The sequence below is a fragment of the Psittacula echo genome, assembly GCF_963264785.1.
Source record: "Psittacula echo genome assembly, chromosome: 2".
NCBI lineage: Eukaryota > Metazoa > Chordata > Aves > Psittaciformes > Psittacidae > Psittacula > Psittacula echo.
Window position 1 is genome coordinate 107,042,022 of NC_137737.1, and position 18,150 is coordinate 107,060,171.

General features: G+C 41.8%; 1 protein-coding gene across 1 annotated transcript in view; it reads left to right on the forward strand.

Annotated features, from left to right (window-relative positions):
* PPP4R1 (protein phosphatase 4 regulatory subunit 1) overlaps positions 1-18,150 on the forward strand; it is a 64,483-nt gene that overhangs the window by 44,299 nt on the left and 2,034 nt on the right. The window contains exons 12-18 of the mRNA XM_080611389.1: positions 7,432-7,607; positions 11,557-11,649; positions 12,918-13,103; positions 14,557-14,718; positions 15,295-15,395; positions 16,825-16,945; positions 17,034-17,168. Of these exons, the coding sequence (XP_080467515.1) occupies positions 7,432-7,607; positions 11,557-11,649; positions 12,918-13,103; positions 14,557-14,718; positions 15,295-15,395; positions 16,825-16,945; positions 17,034-17,168 (974 nt within the window). The remainder of the gene's footprint in view (positions 1-7,431; positions 7,608-11,556; positions 11,650-12,917; positions 13,104-14,556; positions 14,719-15,294; positions 15,396-16,824; positions 16,946-17,033; positions 17,169-18,150) is intronic.

Here is an 18,150-nt window from a genome sequence, read left to right on the forward strand (position 1 = left end):
TCAAGCAGTTCTGTGTAATCCCTGTTAATAGGACCTTTCCAGTCCACTGGCCAGATAGCCTTGAAGGGTCTCAGATTGGAAGATGGAAACCTGCACATTCCTTTGAAAGTATGCCAGCTCTTTTAAAATGATCCCAGGGTCTTTATTCAGCTCACCTTTTTACAGCTCCCTGAGGCTGCTGCTGTCTTCACTTACTTCAGAGGTTGCTTTTCTTTCCACAGATGTTTTTATTTCTGTATTTTTCATTCCAGGGACACTTTCTTCAGCTTGATTTGTCTGATGATATTCTGCATAGAAAGTGCTAAATCATGTAATGTCAGCTTTTCTGAATGTTATTTGGGGGAAGTAAGAAAGCCTGACTTGCAGGTTACTGGGGTTAACTGTGGTTTATGCCAGTTACAGGCTGCTTTGCCAAATGGAGACCTGATAGGGATAAACCAGCCTAAATGTGTGGTCAGTTGATCCCATTCCTTATAAAAATTGTTTGTAGGTTAGGCTGCTAGCGCTGCCTGTGGCAGACATCTAAAATATGTTGCTAATGGAACAGTAGGTGGGGAGGAAGTGGAGAAGAAACTCCTCTGTACCCAATAATGCTGCCCATAGCTTTTGCCTTTGAGTGAGAAGTGAGGGTTAGGACAGCAAATTCTTCAGGAAAAAAAGGGAGCATGCAACTTATAAATAGCATTGTCTTCTAGTGAAACGTGAGGAGAAACAGAAAACAGCAACAAAGCACATTGAAAGGACAGAAACTCCTGAGGACCAGGAGATTTAATAAGGCCAGATAAAATGTGGTTTTGAATTTAAAGGTTAGAATCATAGAATCATAGAATAGTTAGGGTTGGAAAGGACCTTAAGATCATCTAGTTCCAACCCCCCTGCCATGGGCAGGGACACCCCACACTAAACAGTGTCACCCAAGGCCTCATCCAACCTGGCCTTGAACACTGGCAAGGATGGAGCATTCACAACCTCCCTGGGCAACCCATTCCAGTGCCTCACCACCCTCTCAGTAAAGAATTTCTTTCTTACATCCAATCTAAACTTCCCCTGTTTAAGTTTGAACCCCTTACCCCTTGTCCTGTCACCACAGTCCCTGATGAATAGTCCCTCCCTAGCATCCTTGTAGGCCCCCTTCAGATACTGGAAGGCTGCTATGAGGTCTCCACGCAGCCTTCTCTTCTCCAGGCTGAACAGCCCCAACTTTCTCAGCCTGTCTCCATACGGGAGGTGCTCCAGTCCCCTGATCATCCTCGTGGCCCTCCTCTGGACTTGTTCCAACAGTTCCATGTCCTTTTTATGTTGAGGACACCAGAACTGCACACAATACTCCAAGTGAGGTCTCACAAGAGCAGAGTAGAGGGGCAGGATCACCTCCTTCGACCTGCTGGTCACGCTCCTTTTAATGCAGCCCAGGATACGGTTGGCTTTCTGGGCTGCGAGCGCACACTGAAGCCGGCTCATGTTCATTTTTTCATCGACCAACACCCCCAAGTCCTTCTCTGCAGGGCTGCTCTGAATCTCTTCTCTGCCCAACCTGTAGCTGTGCCTGGGATTGCTCCAACCCAAGTGTAGGACCTTGCACTTGGCATGGTTAAACTTCATAAGGTTGGCATCAGCCCACCTCACAAACGTGTCAAGGTCCCTCTGGATGGCATCCCTTCCCTCCAGCGTATCAACCGAACCACACAGCTTGGTGTCATCGGCAAACTTGCTGAGGGCGCACTCAATCCCACTGTCCATGTCACCGACAAAGATGTTGAACAAGACTGGTCCCAACACTGATCTCTGAGGGACACCACTTGTTACCGATCTCCAGTCGGACATGGAGCCATTGACCACAACTCTTTGCGTGCAGCCATCGAGCCAGTTCTTTATCCACCGAGTGGTCCACCCATCAAATTGATGTCTCTCCAATTTAGAGACAAGGATGTCATGTGGGACAGTGTCGAAGGCTTTGCACAAGTCCAGATAGATGACGTCAACTGCTCTGCCCCTCTCCATGAGTTTTGTAGCCCCATCATAGAAGGCCACCACATTGATCAGGCAGGATTTCCCCTTAGTGAAGCCATGCTGGCTGTCACCAACCACCTCCTTGTTTTTCATGTGCCTCAGCATGTCTTCCAGGAGAATCTGCTCCAAGAGTTTGCCAGGCACAGAGGTGAGACTGACTGGTCTGTAATTCCCCGGGTCATCCATTTTCCCCTTCTTAAAAATGAGGGTTATATTTCCCTTTTTCCAGTTGTCGGGAACTTCACCTGACTGCCATGGTTTTTCAAATATGATGGCCAGTGTCTTAGCAACTTCATTCGCCAGCTCCTTCAGGACCCACGGATGGATGTTGTCAGGTCCCATGGACTTGTGTACATTTAGGTTTTTAAGATGGTCTCGAACCAGATCCTCTCCTACAGTGGGCCTAGGGTCCTCATTCTCACAGTCCCTGTGTTCGCCTTCCAAGACTTGAGTGGTGCAGTCAGAGATTTTGCCAGTGAAGACTGAGGCAAAGAAGTCATTAAGAACCTCAGCCTTCTCCAAATCCTGGGTAGCCAGTTCTCCCGATATCATCCGAAGGGGGCCTACGTTGTCCCTAGTCTGTCTTTTACTCACTACGTACCTATAGAATCCCTTCCTATTATCCTTAACATCCCTAGCCAAGTTCAGTTCTAACTGGGCTTTAGTCTTCCTCACCTGGTCCCTAGCTTCCTGGACAGCATCCCTATATTCTTCCCAGGCCGCCTGTCCCTGCTTCCACCTTCTATAAGCCTCTTTTTTCCTTTGAATTTTCCTGAGCAGCTCCTTATCCATCCAAGGAGGTCTCCTGGCCCTCTTGCTGCACTTCCTTCTAGCTGGGATGCAATATTCCTGAGCTTGGAGCAGGTGATCCTTGAATAACAGCCAAGAGTCTTGGGCCCCCCTGCCCTCTAGGGCTGTGTCCCATGGAACCTTACTAAGCAGGTTCCTGAAGAGGCCAGAGTTTGCTCTCTTCGAAGTCCAGGGCAGTGAGCTTGCTGCACGCTCTTCTCACTGTCCCGAGGATCTCGAATTTGACCATCTCGTGGTCACTGCAACCAAGGCTGCCCTGGAGCGTCACATTTCCAACCAGGCCTTCCCTGTTAGTGAGCACGAAGTCAAGCATGGCACCTCTCCTTGTCGGCTCCTCTATTACTCGCAGAAGGAAGTTGTCTTCTACACAATCGAGGAACCTCCTGGATTGCTTGTGCCGGGCCGTACCTTCACTCCAACAGATGTCAGGGTGGTTGAAGTGTCCCATGAGAACAAGGGCCTGCGAGCGTGAGGCTGTTCCTATCTGCCTAGAGAGCACTTCATCCACAGATTCCTCTTGATCAGGCGGTCTGTAACAGATCCCCACAGTAATGTCACCCGTAGCTGTTCTCCCTTTAACCCTGACCCACAAACTCTGTCGACTGCTAACCCGTCCCCAGACAGAGTTCCATACTCTCCAGCCTATCCCTAACATAAATAGCAACTCCTCCTCCCCGCCTGCCAGGCCTGTCTTTTCTATAGAGCCTGTAACCTTCCATTCCAACACTCCAGTTGTAGGAGCCATCCCACCATGTTTCTGTGATGCCTACTATATCATACTCCCGTAGTCGTGCACACATCTCTAATTCCTCTTGTTTGTTTCCCATGCTACGAGCGTTTGTATAGAGGCATCTGAGCCGAGCTCCAAGTGAAGCCGGCTCATTGGCTGGAGCGGCTGGAATATCTCTGCATCGCTCCGAGCATTTATTGTAGGTGCTGACAACTGACTGGGTGTGTTGGGATGGAACAATGCCCCCTCCCCCAACGCATCTAGTTTAAAGAAACCTTGACCAGCCTGGCAAGCCTCCTACCAAAACTGGCAGGTTGTGCCAGTTATTGTTATGATGCAGGTACAGTAGCCAAGAGTAAATAATACTTTGCTGAAAAATACTTCTCACCTGAAGCAAAAGTGAAAGCAGGAGTTAATTAGCAGGTGGTTTAAGGTCCAGTGAACATTGACCTTTATTTTACCAATGCAATACATGAGTTCTGTGTTATGCACAAAGCTGACCTTTACACTTCAATTTTTACTGAAGGTAGTTGTGAAAGCTGGCTAGCCAGCAGATTCCTTTCCAGTCTTCCTCCCAAAACCTTGCTTCCCAAGAGCTCTAGGGCTTTTTTCTCTGTCATGTGTGAGAAGGGACCCATATCTTTTGTATTTTTAATGGTTTTCTGTCTGCCTGTCTTCTGGCTTCAGGAAAGATCTTTGTTGGGAGATAAGGAGGAGCAGCAGCAGCCACCTCAATCAGGAGGGTATCAGTACAGATATTGGACTGTGACTCTGTGTGGTGGGATTATGAGGGGACATGCCCTGGCACCTGAGCCTGTGATGGTGAAGACAGCTCATTAGGAAGCTGTTTCAAGTTTCAGTATTAAGACAGCCACCTAGAGCTGCGCACACATATGCACGTACTTGCACATGCACTCTCTTTCTCTTCCTCCTTGTCGTGGTTTAAGCCCAGGCCATACATGAGAACCATGCAGTCCACTTCCCTCCCCCACCTTCCTTCCCCCTGCTCCTGGAGGGACGGGGAGGAGAATCGAAAGAATGTTACTCCCACGGGTTGAGATAAGAACAGTCCAGTAACTAAGGTATAACACAAATCACTACTGCTACCACCAATAATAATAATGATAAAGGAAATAACAAGGAAGAGAATACAACACCTCACCACCTGCCGACCGATAACTCCCCTACCCAGCAGTGATCCAGCCCTTCCGGGAGCTCTCCATTCTACCTCCTGGGCATGACATGCTGTGGTATGGAATACCTCTTTGGCTAGTTTGGGTCAGGTGTCCTGTCTCTGCTTCCTCCCGGCTTCCCCTCCTCCCTGGCAGAGCATGAGACTCACAAAGTCCTTGGTTAGACTAAACATTCTGACTAGCAACTGAAAACATCAGCTTTATCAGTACTGTCCCAGGCCAAAAGTCAAAACCACAGCACTGCAGCAGCTACTAAGAAGGAGAAAAATGACTGCTACTGCTAAACCAGGACACTCCTTTACTAAGTTAGGACCTTAAGATGTTTACAGATGTCAGGTCATTCACCTTTTGGTGAATTGCAGCACTGAAGTCACCCTTGGTGTGACAAGGACCTATGGAGAAGCACTCAACAAAGAAGACACTTGCCAGTCAGTGAAATCCTTGGGAGTTTGGCCTCTCCAGTCCTTCATCACCACATCTTGGGATTGTAGAATTGACAGGAAGCTGGCGAGGTGAACGTTTGTGTCATTATCTCCTCTAGAGCAGGGGAAATCAGGATACATGTGGTCTCTATGCCATTAAGCCCCTATGTGGTGGTCCAAGCATGCAGACTGTCAGTGAGGCATGTGTGGGGAATATGTCATGGGAAATTCTCAATTTCTGCTGCAGAAATTTCTTGCTACTAGAGTAATCTTTAGAGCTCTGTGTGGATTTTTCAGTAAATACATACTCAGAGCTGAAGCAGTATGTGTCACCTAGTCAGGATAAGCTTTCTTGGCTTTGAAGTGAAAATGAGAGGAGTGTACACTTTTCATCAAGTTGTCCTTCATGAAATAAGTCCTAATGAAAAACATCTTCTTGATGTGCAGCAAAATACAGTTCTTTTTAATTTTCTTGCTTGATTTCTCTAAATGAGAATAAACTGGAAATCAGACAGGTATTTCTTGCCTTAGCAGGTGCTCTGAAATGGCCACCTGTTTTGCATGGGTTTGGATAATTTACTTGATTTACAAGTTTTATAGGAATTTACTAACCTTGATCTTGTTTATTCTCATGGGCCTTAAAGTACAGAGGTTTACTTGTAAGTGAAGTAACACTCTTCAGAGTGAAGTCACAGAAAGCTTTTGTTAATCTTGCAACTTGTAAAATTCCTCATTTTTCTATATTTATTTATAAAATGTATATTACAATATAACATATATATTGAAACTATATTTTCTAACACAGTGTGTTTAATGGAGGAAGTATTAGTATGATGTTGGTTTTAAGTCTCTAATTTGCTATTTGCTATGTTTTTTCCTGTTGAGGTGAATTATAGTAATACAGCAGAAATGTCTTTTGGTTATTCTGTCAGAGATTTCATGCAAATATGGAACTATTGTGTGTTGTAAAGAATTATCTTTATTCCTCCTCATCAAACTCCACATAGAAACCAGTGAACCTGTAGGGTGTTTTCCAATTTTTGCTAGCTAAGATTGTGCTGTTATAATTCTGCTTCTTGTAACAGATGTATAGCATATCTGTTTCTGCTATCTACAAATAAGTTCAAATGTCTTTTAAGTCCTGTTAGTAACCCTATTAAAAAAAACCCAAAAACAACTAGAAGGAGAAATTCAGACTGTCTAACTTGGTATGGCAGTGTGGGTTTAAAAACAAGCTGTTGTTTATTGTTTAATTTCATGAAGAGCATTTAAAAAACCTTACAAAAAACAAATTCTATGAGAAACTGAGCTTCTGGATGGCTGGGTAAATTTGATTCCTTCTTACACTCTTGGAAAAAAGTAGAGAAGGAGGGATGCAGGGTATCTCAGTCCGCACTGAATTCTGTGTCGCTTGCAGCTAAGATTGCCTCTGGTAGCTGATCTGCTTGGGTCAGGCTATATCCAAGGAACACTGCTCAACAAAGGGGTTTTTTTAATTAGCAGTAAGCAGAGGGATGGAAAGAAGAGCAGTCTCAGAACTGCTGGATCTGTTTCAAAAGAGTGGATGACAGTGTCTGAAGTGCTAATGCTTACTTTTGATGAATAAGAGGACATCGAACAGTGCAACCTTTATTATTTTTCTGGAGGATGCAAGGCTAAAATATCCTGTGCAGAAAAGAGTTACTGGGGTCTGACATCCTCCTATGTAGGTCCTGCTTTAGAGTTACTATAAAAATGTAAAAACTGAATGACTATATACATAGAGACACAGCCTCTCAGAACCTAAATCTGTTCTGTATGAATAAACCTGTTCTCAACCTTTACTTGAATTATTTTTCCCTTTTCTCTCCTATTCCCACCTCCCACAGAAGACCCAGTCAGTAAGTTAGTGTTCATGCGCTGTTCAGTACCAAAGACTACTTGCACCATTAATATGTACTGATCCTGCCATAACAACAGTGTCTTACTCCTGGGGGGGGGGGAGGGGGAGGGTGGTTATTTGCTGTAAAGAAAAATTTCACTGTTCAGCTGTAGTGTGGTTGAGAATCCTCAGAAAAAAAAAAAAAAAAGGAGTGTTAATTTGCCTTACGTTTTACACTAATTGTCTCCAGTTTTGGGATTTGCTAACAGTCAGTAATCTTAAATTTGTACCTCCCCTGTAGTTCTTCAGCTGTCTCCAGTTAGTCATTGTCTAAAAGTTGATCTGTGTACTTGCTAGAATTTTATTGCAGTTCAGTCTCATATATTTCTCTTTCGTATGCTGCAGCACAAGTGGAGGTATTGTCTGCTGCACTCATAGCATCTAGTTTGGGTCCTCAAGAAGAGACAATGGCCAGTGTTGGGAAGGGAACAGATTCACAGACTGAACTGACCATCAATGACCAACAGAATTTTAAACCTATACTGGACGATATTGTGCCTTTAATTGGTGACTCTGTTGAGGTAAGAAGCAAGTTGTGTACTCTTGGGTTTTTTTATTAGAATTTCCAAGGCTTCAGTAATAGAACTGTATTTTGTGTTTGTGTGGTAATTGCAGCCAAACACTTCCCACTTTTAGCTAGTGTGGTGGTCAGTTTTGTTGGCTGGTATTGAAGCTACTAGCTACTGAATTAAAATGATCTGTGGTTTTGCCTTTGTTTTTGCCAGTTCTGTGCATGTCCTTGTAAATTCTTAAAATAGTTTCTCTTAAAATCTTTGTTGTGACTGTCACATCTTAAAATGTTCTAATGCTGCTACAGTTTATTACTGTGAAGTTGCCTTCTTTAAATTGAGCCCTACTGATAATAAGTGAATCCCCTTCTTCAGTGCCCTCCTCCCTTACTTCCCCACCCATTATTTGGAGAAGGAGCTACTCTGTTCCCTGTGCTCCCTGTCAGGGTGTTTTATAGTACCTTACTGGTGTGTATAAGAGGACCTGCACTCTAGGGTGTTGTGAAGGCTGCTGGAAGATAAAGTGGATTCTAGCAATCAGTAACATTTTAAAGTTTCTTGAACCTGTTAAGCACCCCACCGCTGCCCCCCTGCCCAGGTGAAGTCTGTAGCATTTGATACTATTTTCTGTTCCATACTGTGTATTAGGCCAAACCCGCTATGTTCACTGCATACAGTGCTACAAGCTTTGGTGGTATGAAAAGCTGTAGAAAGCAGTGGTTCCAAAATATGCTCCATAAATCCACAGGAAGTGGTTATTCAACCTTTTTTAATTAGAGCAGTAGTTTTAGATGACATTTAGTTAACTTTTCAACTAAGCTGTTAGGCTACCATGTAGCCCAAAACCATATAGGGAGTAGAAGAATGTGACATTCACTTGGATACTTCTCTTTATACACAACCATAATTTAACAGTATAAATGTGGCTGGTTTGTTTGTTTCAAGAAAGCAACTTGCCCCAAATTCCTGATGTCAGGTTTGATACATTTTTTTATCAGAGGACCCGTTGTAGTCACTTCTTTCTTATACTAACATGTAAAATGACAGTGTAAATGCATCATGACAGCGTCATGTCACTGGTATATGTTGGTTTTGCATGCTTCAGTTTTGCTCATTAAAAAGATGCTCTTAATCTGTCATTTCCTTGTCTGTTACTGGCACTGAACCAAATCCACATTTTATAAGTTAAAAGATATCATAGAGGTGACCTAAAATTTGGGAACCAAGCTGTGATCTGTTGAGCAAGTGGACTGTTGCCCCTAGCAGTGAAGAGAGGTCTGATTTTCACAGGTGGCTTTTTTTGTGTGGTTGTTTGTCCTCCTGTTGGGGTTTGTTTGTTTGTTTGTTTTTGTTAAGTTTCAGAATACCAATATGTCAGTGGGGTATTAGGCACTTCAGAAAAATCAAGCTCTACAGCATTTTGTGTTTGAAAGCAGCCTTCACAGTTCTGCACGCTTACCACAAAGCAAAATTACACTTCTGTGACTGTGTTGGCTCCTGAAGGAGTTAATGCTACATGTTAGAGAGGTCCTCTGTTCACATGAAAATAAATGTTGTGATAGAGTGAACAGATAAGAATTTCAGATAGAGATGAAGCATGTTTGTTGAGGATGAAAGTATCTGTTTTATATTTTCCTCAAGAGCCACCACTTTTACTTTCTTTAGACTGCATGCTCTTTGTAAGGTTTGATAAGTGAAAGTAAGCCTCCAGGAATCCCCCAAGTCATATTCTCAGTGGGTGGGTGTGGGTGTCCTCCTTTTTTTTAATGGTTAGAGATAGAGAAGGGAAGGAAAATGAAAGACAAAGGAGACTGGCTTAAAATCAGCCCACTCTTGTCTGTCACAAGTACCTCTCTTTAAGAAGAGGGTGAATGCCAGGAGGAGACTGAATCACTGCACTCACATAAGAGGTTTGTAAGGCCATGACAAAGATTTTGCATCTCAGAGGTGGTGGTTCACCAGTGTGGCATGCAAGAAACTTTCAGGTTGAACCCTGCTGAATTTTTATGTCACAGAATCATAGAATAGTTAGGGTTGGAAAGGACCTTAAGATCATAAAGTTCTAACCCCCCTGCCATGGGCAGGGACACTTCCCACTAAACCATGTCACCCAAGGCTCTGTCCAACCTGGCCTTGAACACTGCCAAGGATGGAGCATTCACAACTTCCTTGGGCAGCCAAGGAAGCCAAGATAATGGGCTTCCTATTCTATAAAGAGGACCTGCTCTTTCTCATTTCCCAAATTCCTCCAGGAATTAACCAACCACCAGATTTATCCAGCTACAAAGTGGAAGCGTGCCCCTTACAGCTGGTAGTGGTGTGTGTCAGTCACTGAGAGGTTTTCTTTTAAATTAACAAAGACTGTCTTAAGCAGATAAACACAGTATTTGCTTCCACAGGCAGCAGAAGCTGCTTGAGATTAAATTGGGACATCCTGGCTCTCTACAATGTTCAGTTCAGTGTATGCGTGTTACATGGTAAAGTACAGATGGAACTTCGTCTGCAGGAATAGAGATCCTGCGTTGACTTAAATACGGACTGATGCTGTGGTTCTGTACTGAAGATCTTCCTTCCTGGAATGCATACTTGACTTTAGAAGTGGCTGGGTAAAAATGTTCCCATCTCTGCCACCCTTCAGTATATTTAGTAGCTGAACTTAGTTCAATCAATGAAGCATTATTTTTAGCTTAGCCTTTGAGAGCTGGGGTAGCAGAGATTGTGAGATGGAGTTGTCTTATTTTTATTGTAGCAGAATGGGCAACTAGCCTTTGGTCCTGTGCACCTGGGCAGCTCAAGTACAGGTGACTTTGGACTGCTGTGCCAGCAGTATGCAGTTGCCTTACAGCTCTGCATTTATCATTTATCACCTGTAATTATATATCTCAGTGACTAAAATTATGTCCCAGTGCTTAGAGGAAATCAGCTCATGGAAGAGGAAAAAGCAACTGTCTGAAGTCAAACCAAGGAAGACAGATGGTATCCTGGAGGCTATTTTTGAAGAAGTTTATACTTTGCTGGAAAATTCTCATTGTCAAACTGAACTGCACGGCTGGTAGGGTAGGCATATTCTCAGTGCTTGTGTTGACCCAGAGAGCTCACCCTGCAGCATCTGTGGATAGATACCTTGGCTCATATCTAGCAAAAATGCCTTTGTCCTGTTCTACCACATAGCAGCCTGATTGGCTTTTCAAATATTCATCACATCTTGAAATTCACAGCTGATTATGCAAAGTCCATTGTATTCAGGGAACTCTGCTGGTGTACAGTGGCAGTGCACCCTCTCAGCAGCAGTTTATCATAGCATATCACACCTCTGCTAATTGGTAGAGGTAAGAAACAGAGTCACAGGCCTTATCTTCAAGGTCCAGATGCATAACCAGGATACTTGAATGATTGTTAAATGTGATTTTAATAGAACTGCTGAGAGGAGTGATGGGTAGTGTCAGCATCTATGGTACACTAGTACTCTTAAAAGTTGAAGACCATGTGTAGAGAAGATACTAGAATAATTACTTCTAGGAAAGTAGAAACAGCATATGTCTCATCAGTTTCTGCTCTTAAGTATGGTGGTGGCTTTGTTTTGACCTTTTGACCGAATCCAAAGCACCAAATCCAACAAAATCCATTACAGATGTTTTATTTTTCCCTTCAGGGGAGAAGCAGTGTGACCCATATGTTAGTTACATTTTCCTTCATGCACTCTTAAAGGTACTTCTTTCCTGTGATTCTGTAAGACCCAAAATGGAGTATAAGAGTACGAGGAGTAAGTGTTTGAAATTTAAAGGAAAAAGGTTTATCTTACAGACCTTTTGATTTTGGGCTGTAGCAAAATTGTATTTGATATGAAACATGTATTCCTTTAAGAAGACCCTGAGGTGAGGACAGCACTTCTTCATGTTGACATCTGTTTTGTGTTTCATATGTATTTTGTGTAAACTTTTTTTTCTTCTTTTTTTCATAGAATATGGATTCTACACTTCACTATATTCATAATGATTCAGATTTGAGTACTAACAGTTTCAGCCCTGAAGAAGAAAGAAAATCCAAAGTACAGGTAAATAGCAGTGACTTCTGTTTCTTCTACATGTATCAGATAAGTAGATTTTTTCTTACATATATGGGGATTTCTGTTATGCATTTAATTGCTATTAAATACAGCACACCTCTTAAATAAGTAGCTCTAAAATAATCCTTGTTTCTGGAGATAATGGCTTAATTCAGCATTTGATTCTGTTTCAATTATGTGTAAGAGATGACAGCATTTTTTAACATGAAGTGTAATGGTTGTCATAGACTTTCAGGCTTTGGTTTTGTTTGTTTTCATTTTCTCCAGAAACTACCCTGTAATGTAAATTAGGATATTGAGGAAATGGGTTTTTTTGTTAAGTGTTTTGAATGGAACCACTCCCACCCCGTGTCAGCTTTTCACAGAGAAGCTGTGAAGGTGTTTCATAGGCTAAAACTCTCTCTTTGTTGTTTTTTCCCAAAAGCAATCAAATGTTTGTTGCTACATAGTTCATTATAAAGTGTGCCACCTTGCTCTAATATGATTCCCTTGACTGGGAACCTCAGTTCCTCTTGCTGCTTATGTGAGCCAAGCTATTTAGTAGCTGTGTTAGGGAAATGCTGGTGCACTCCATTGGGTAGAATCAGTGCTTGAGATAAACTGACAACAGCTGAAGCAAAGACAGCATTGAAATCAGTGCAAAGAGGTTTTCAAAAAACTTTAGTTCAGATGCTTTAATTTCTTAGGGGACAGAAGGATTGGTCTTTACCAGAGGTCTTTATCTCTGGAGAAGCCTTCTCCTTCCTGCTGACTACTTAGGAAGTTTTACAGCAGTTTTGCACCTCTGCTCTGCCCTCTTCCTAAGGGATTTTAATTTAGTTTTTTCTCCCCACCTCCCCAAGATTTTTAGGGGAATAGGAAATGATTTTTGAGCAAGTGTCGTAATTTGCTGTTCTGCCTATTTTTGTGGACAAATTAAAACAGCCAGTCTGCACAGCATGAGAGCCTGAATGTTTGTAGAAAGGTAGAAGACAGTCTCTCAATTTCCTGGTGTGCCTAAGTAGACAGTGATCCACCCACCCATCTGTTACGCTGGTCTGTATGTTTTCAAATAGCCTCCAATCATGCCATTGTTTCTTTGGAACTTTTTGGTGGAACTTATGAACCTTGTATTCTTATGAAGAGATTGTAATTAAATAATACCCTGTAGTTGTAGGGGAAAAATTGTTCTTCTGACAATGTGCCCTGGAATTTTAGTAAGCCTTATGAGGACTTACTGGAAACAGTGTAAGCACTCTATCCTTTTCTTCCTGTAGGATGTTGTACCTCAAGCCTTGCTGGATCAGTATTTGTCAATGACTGATCCCTCTCGTGCACAAACGGTCGATAACGAGATTGCCAAACACTGTGCCTACAGCCTGCCAGGTGTGGCACTTACATTAGGCAGGCAGAATTGGCACTGTTTGAAAGATACCTATGAGACGCTGGCATCTGACATGCAGGTAAGCTTAAGAAGCTCTGACAGTGATTGATGTGTACTTCTGTAATGTGACCGTGAATAATCTGAGCTTCTGTGATGATCTGCCTCCTTTACTGGATGTTCAGTTGCTCTGCTGTTCACATAGAGCTTTCCGTTGCTGATGTTAGTTATTTGTATAATGAATGAAAGTTGTAACAGTTGTCTCAGAGGATGCTGTGTGTGGTGCTCAGGTAGTAAAGAAGTGGTACAGTTTGGGAGATAGATCTTCAGCAGGAACGTGAGGAGATATCTCTGATTTCCTCTGCTTGCTTGAGATCTTATGGCAGTGGTTGGGATTCTCAAAGGTATGAGAATTTGGACTGCATTGCTGTGCGTGCACAGACATGTGCCGCTGCAGGCATGTCTGGAGCTCAGTGAGTCAGCCTTACACCAGGCTTCTTGGTGGCCTTTTGGGGCTACATCCAGTTAGTCATAAGGGAATAACATCACTATCACCATGCAGCATTGCTCTTTTTAGAAACAAACACTAGAAATAGCAGCATTTTCCTTCTTGTCAGGTGGTTAGGAGGTGGCTTCGTGCATTTTGCTGTTGGTTTACAGTTTCTCAGTCCTCCCTGGTTTCCTTATTTGGAGATACTCATTTTTTTAAACAGTCTCAGACTGTGTCACCTCTCTAACTTGTTGCTTGCTGTGTCAGCAGCAGCTCTCAGTGATATGTAGCAAGTAACATAGCTATTGCTCATAGTTTCCAGACTCTTTTGCAGCCATTAAAAACAGCTTGCTAATAAATTTTTAACCCAGGACAAAAGTAAAACCAGATTGCCCTGTTATTCCAGTCTGTCCAGAGTATATCACAAGTCTAATCTGAAATAAGATTGAATCACCAAACCAGGGCAAAAGAAAACGTGCTGGCTAAGAATAGATAATATTTTATTTTTAAAAATACTTAAAATAGTTACTCTTTTAAAACAGTGCTCCCTCAATTTAGGATGAGTGAAAGCATTTCTGGTCCTTGGACTGCTGGGCACTCAGTGTGGATGAAACTTTACCTATTATGGAAGCTAAAATGCACCAGCTGAAATATTGTGGGATACATATCTTATTCTGTTTTATAAATTAAACAAGTGAGAGGGGAGTAGTATGGTACTAATTTACCCAAAAGAATTTAAAGCAAAGTGTGGAAGATTGTGTCACTGATGTCAGAAATGCTGTTTTCTTTCCCAGCACCTAGAAAAAGTAAAATATTTTCATTACTTTTATTTGCCGTAGGTCCTTGATATTTAAGTGGAAGAAATGACATCTTGTCACTTGTCCTTTCTTCTCTCTCACACCTCCCCCCCCCTTTTTCTTTATCTTTTTTATTTGCTACATGAGACACTATTGAATGTATATAAGTACTGTAGCCCGCTTGGATACTGACCCTCAAGTTAAAATAGAGCTGCAAAATCAATAAAAATTATTTGTTTATTTTACAGTGGAAGGTTCGGCGAACACTAGCATTTTCTATACATGAGCTTGCAGTTATCCTTGGAGACCAGCTTACAGCTGGAGATCTAGTTCCTGTCTTCAATGGCTTTTTAAAAGATCTAGATGAAGTGAGGATAGGTGTGCTTAAACACCTGCATGACTTCCTGAAGGTATGTCTGCATTCAACTCCAATCAAGTGCAGTTATGTGTTTTGCTTAATTTCTTCCTATGTACTTGCTTTTTAACAGAGCACTGGTTTAACAATTTGAGGGAATCCATACAGATGTCTGTTCAGTACTAGAGTATGTTTTGGAGTTCTGTGTTGCTGATAGGCTCTTTTCTCTGAAGAGCCTGGTTTGTGAATGTTTATTCAATAAATAATGTAGGTGCCAGTGGATGGTATTAAGTTTTTTGGTGGTCTAACCTCTCTATGCAGCTTACTTCTCAGATTTCTTTAGGAGTTTCTCTGTAACTGTCTCTTTTTTTGAGCTGAAGCTCACAAAACCTTTAAAAGCAACACTTTTCTGCCTACCCCTCATTTCCTAGAGTAAAAGAAGAGACAAGATCAGATTTTGGTTTTAGTTTGCCCCATATGATTTTACAGACTTAAGCATGATAGGATTTCGCCTACTAAAGATTTTTTTTTTCCTCAATAAAAGCAAGTGTTAATTGTATTTTAAAACTCTTAATCTATCTGCTGCTTGTAGCTTACATTTTTTTATGTAAGTTTATATTTACCATTACAGCTTCTTCATCTTGACAAAAGGCGAGAATATCTTTATCAGCTGCAGGAATTCCTAATGACTGATAACAGCAGGAACTGGCGTTTCCGTGCTGAGCTGGCTGAGTGCGTAGTTTTCCTAATGCTTGTTTTCATTCTTACAGATATTGAAAAATGTTGAAATCACAGAATAGGTGTTTCACAGTGACATTCTTTATTTCACTTTTAATTAGTGGATAGTCCTTATCCTCCTCTATGTATCTCCCTTCCTTAAAAATTCACCATAGTTGTATATCACAGTAGTTGGAACTTAAATGCCTCTTTCCATCACCATATGTTGAGAATATTACCCTTCCATAAAAGAGAAGACAACATCTGGTTGCTTTTGAAGTCGGTAGAAGTGTTCTAGCAGTTAGACTTCAAGTTGCTGTATTTGAGGAGTAGGCAGCATTCATGATCATGAAACACAGGAGGTGTAGATCTTGAGGGGGGAGTTAGGAAAGTGAGTAGCACTTTGGCTTTTTCATGGGTCTGGTAGGCGGGCTCCTATGGGAGGCAGCTCTTAAGAGTCAAGTTGCTCAGGAAAGCTAGCAGAGGAAGTGGCGTATGAAATTCAGCAAGGGACGGATGCCAAGTCCTGCATATGGAAAGAAAGAGCCTCTGACAGTGAGACAGACTGAGGACTAGCTGCCCTGGGAGCAGCTCTGGTGAGCCAAACATGAGCCAGCAGGGTGTCCTGGCAGCACAGTCTTGGGCTGTATCAACAGGAGCACAATCAGCATATTGAAGGAACAGATTAGCCCCTTCTAGTCAGCACTCATGCGGAGTAATGCATCTATACCAATACAGGAAAGTGCTGATATACTCGAACAAGCTCAGCAGAAGGCCACCAAGATGGTCAAAGCTGCAGCACTTAACCTGTGAGGAGATACGATGTGACAGAGGCTTCTCTAGCAGGAGTGCTGAAATAAGCATATAGTACTGACTAATTACAGTGCATCTTTTGAGATTAATTTTGATGTGTTTGCTACATTTAAGTGTTAGTTTCAATTTAGTAAGTACAAATCACTTAGCTGTTACTGCTGATACAGAAACCTTCATTTGGCTGCCTGTAACATGTCATGCCGCTTCTTTTGAAATACTTTCTTCTGTTCATGACATACTAATTTCTGCAACCTGCTGAAATCTTAATCAGCTCATTACACATTGAAGGCTGATAATTTCTCTAGTTCTCCAGTATACTTTGAAGTAGAGGAATTTTATTGATTTGATAAATCAGTGTACTTAAGTGACCAGGTTCCCTTGCCTCTCCCCATTTTTCATTCTTTGAATTCATGTAGCATTTTGCCATTATTGTGAATAAGTGGTAATCTAAAATTTGCAAGTGACCCATAGTCAAACTGTTGGCATTGAAAAATTAAAGATTTTACTTTTCAGGAACTTTATTATGGCCACATTGCATATTTGGCAAGTGTCGTCATATAAATGATCAAAAGTAATAGTTAAAGCTACTTTTCTTCTTATAACATACTCTGGTTCTTCTTTCATCTTGTAGGCAACTGATCTTGCTTCTAGATCTGTACAGTGCCAGAGACATTTATGACTACTTGCGACCTATCGCTTTCAGCCTCTGTGCAGACAAAGTGTCTTCTGTCCGTTGGATTTCTTACAAGCTGGTAAAGCAATCTAATTAAATTCAGGATTTCTTACTTCTTCTGAGGGTTGGTCAGAAGTAATTCTTGTTTTTCTTATTCTTTCTTCAAGGTTAGTGAAATGGTAAAAAAGCTGTACATGGCCTCAACTCCAACCTTCGTGGTAAACCTCATGAATGAACTTGTTGAAAAGTTCTGTAGATGCCACAAATGGTCTGGTCGGCAAACTTTTGTCTTTATTTGCCAGGTGAAATGTTTTGGTTTTTTTTTTTTTTTTTTTTTGATCATCCTTTTTGGCTTTGGGGTGAGGGCATGTGGTGGTGACAGTTACAGTTAAGGGGGGAGAGCAGCTGGAACTCTTCAGCTGTTTGTTGATGCTATTTTCTTTTCTTTGTTTCCAAGGGAATAGGTTTCATGGCTGCTTTCTTCAGTGTTGCTCCATAAATGCTCGGATGCATCTTTAGCTTAGCATATTAACATCAGGTTGTGAAATCTGAATATTAAACAAAAGCATAGCAAAATAATCCCTGAGTTTGGGAGGCTGTTTTATTACTCAGCATGAAGTGAGATTTTTATAATATGCCTACCATTTTTTGAGGTTACCCTTTAAAAATCAAGCACCAAGACTTGCCTGTAGCTCCTTAGCCAGCTAGTACAGCTTGGTCAAAAGCAACATTTTCTCAGCAAAATAAGCAGGAAAGTTGATATTAGTTGGTGTCCCAAGGAAATGACCAAGAAATGGTCAAATTTGGAGGCTGTAGCAGAGGTGCAGACTGGGAGGCAATATGACTGTTGCCCAAATGGAACAGTTCTCTTAAGTATTTGGAGGTATGTTAGCTTTGAGCTTAGAGAAATATGCTTGGTGCAGCAGATATTTATTAAGATGGACCATTCTTACCTTGATATAGTACCTAGTTAGAGCAAAGACTAAATCAATCTTGAAAAGTATTGGGAAGGTTTTTTACTTCCTTGTTTTCAAATGATACAGTGACTGAATAAAACAGTAGAAATAAGGAAGTTTCCAGGCTTCATACAAAACAAAATGAGCTTCTAACTGAGCCTGAATTTCTTCAACCCTAACTTGCTTTATTTTGTATGACTTTGTGCTAGTAAGTATTGTAACATATTTTACAACTTTGTGGATACTGCCTACTGTATTTGTGCTATGAAGGTAATGTAAGCTCTGTTTATGTGTTGGGATTTTATGTGCTGAAATCTAAGGGAATTGC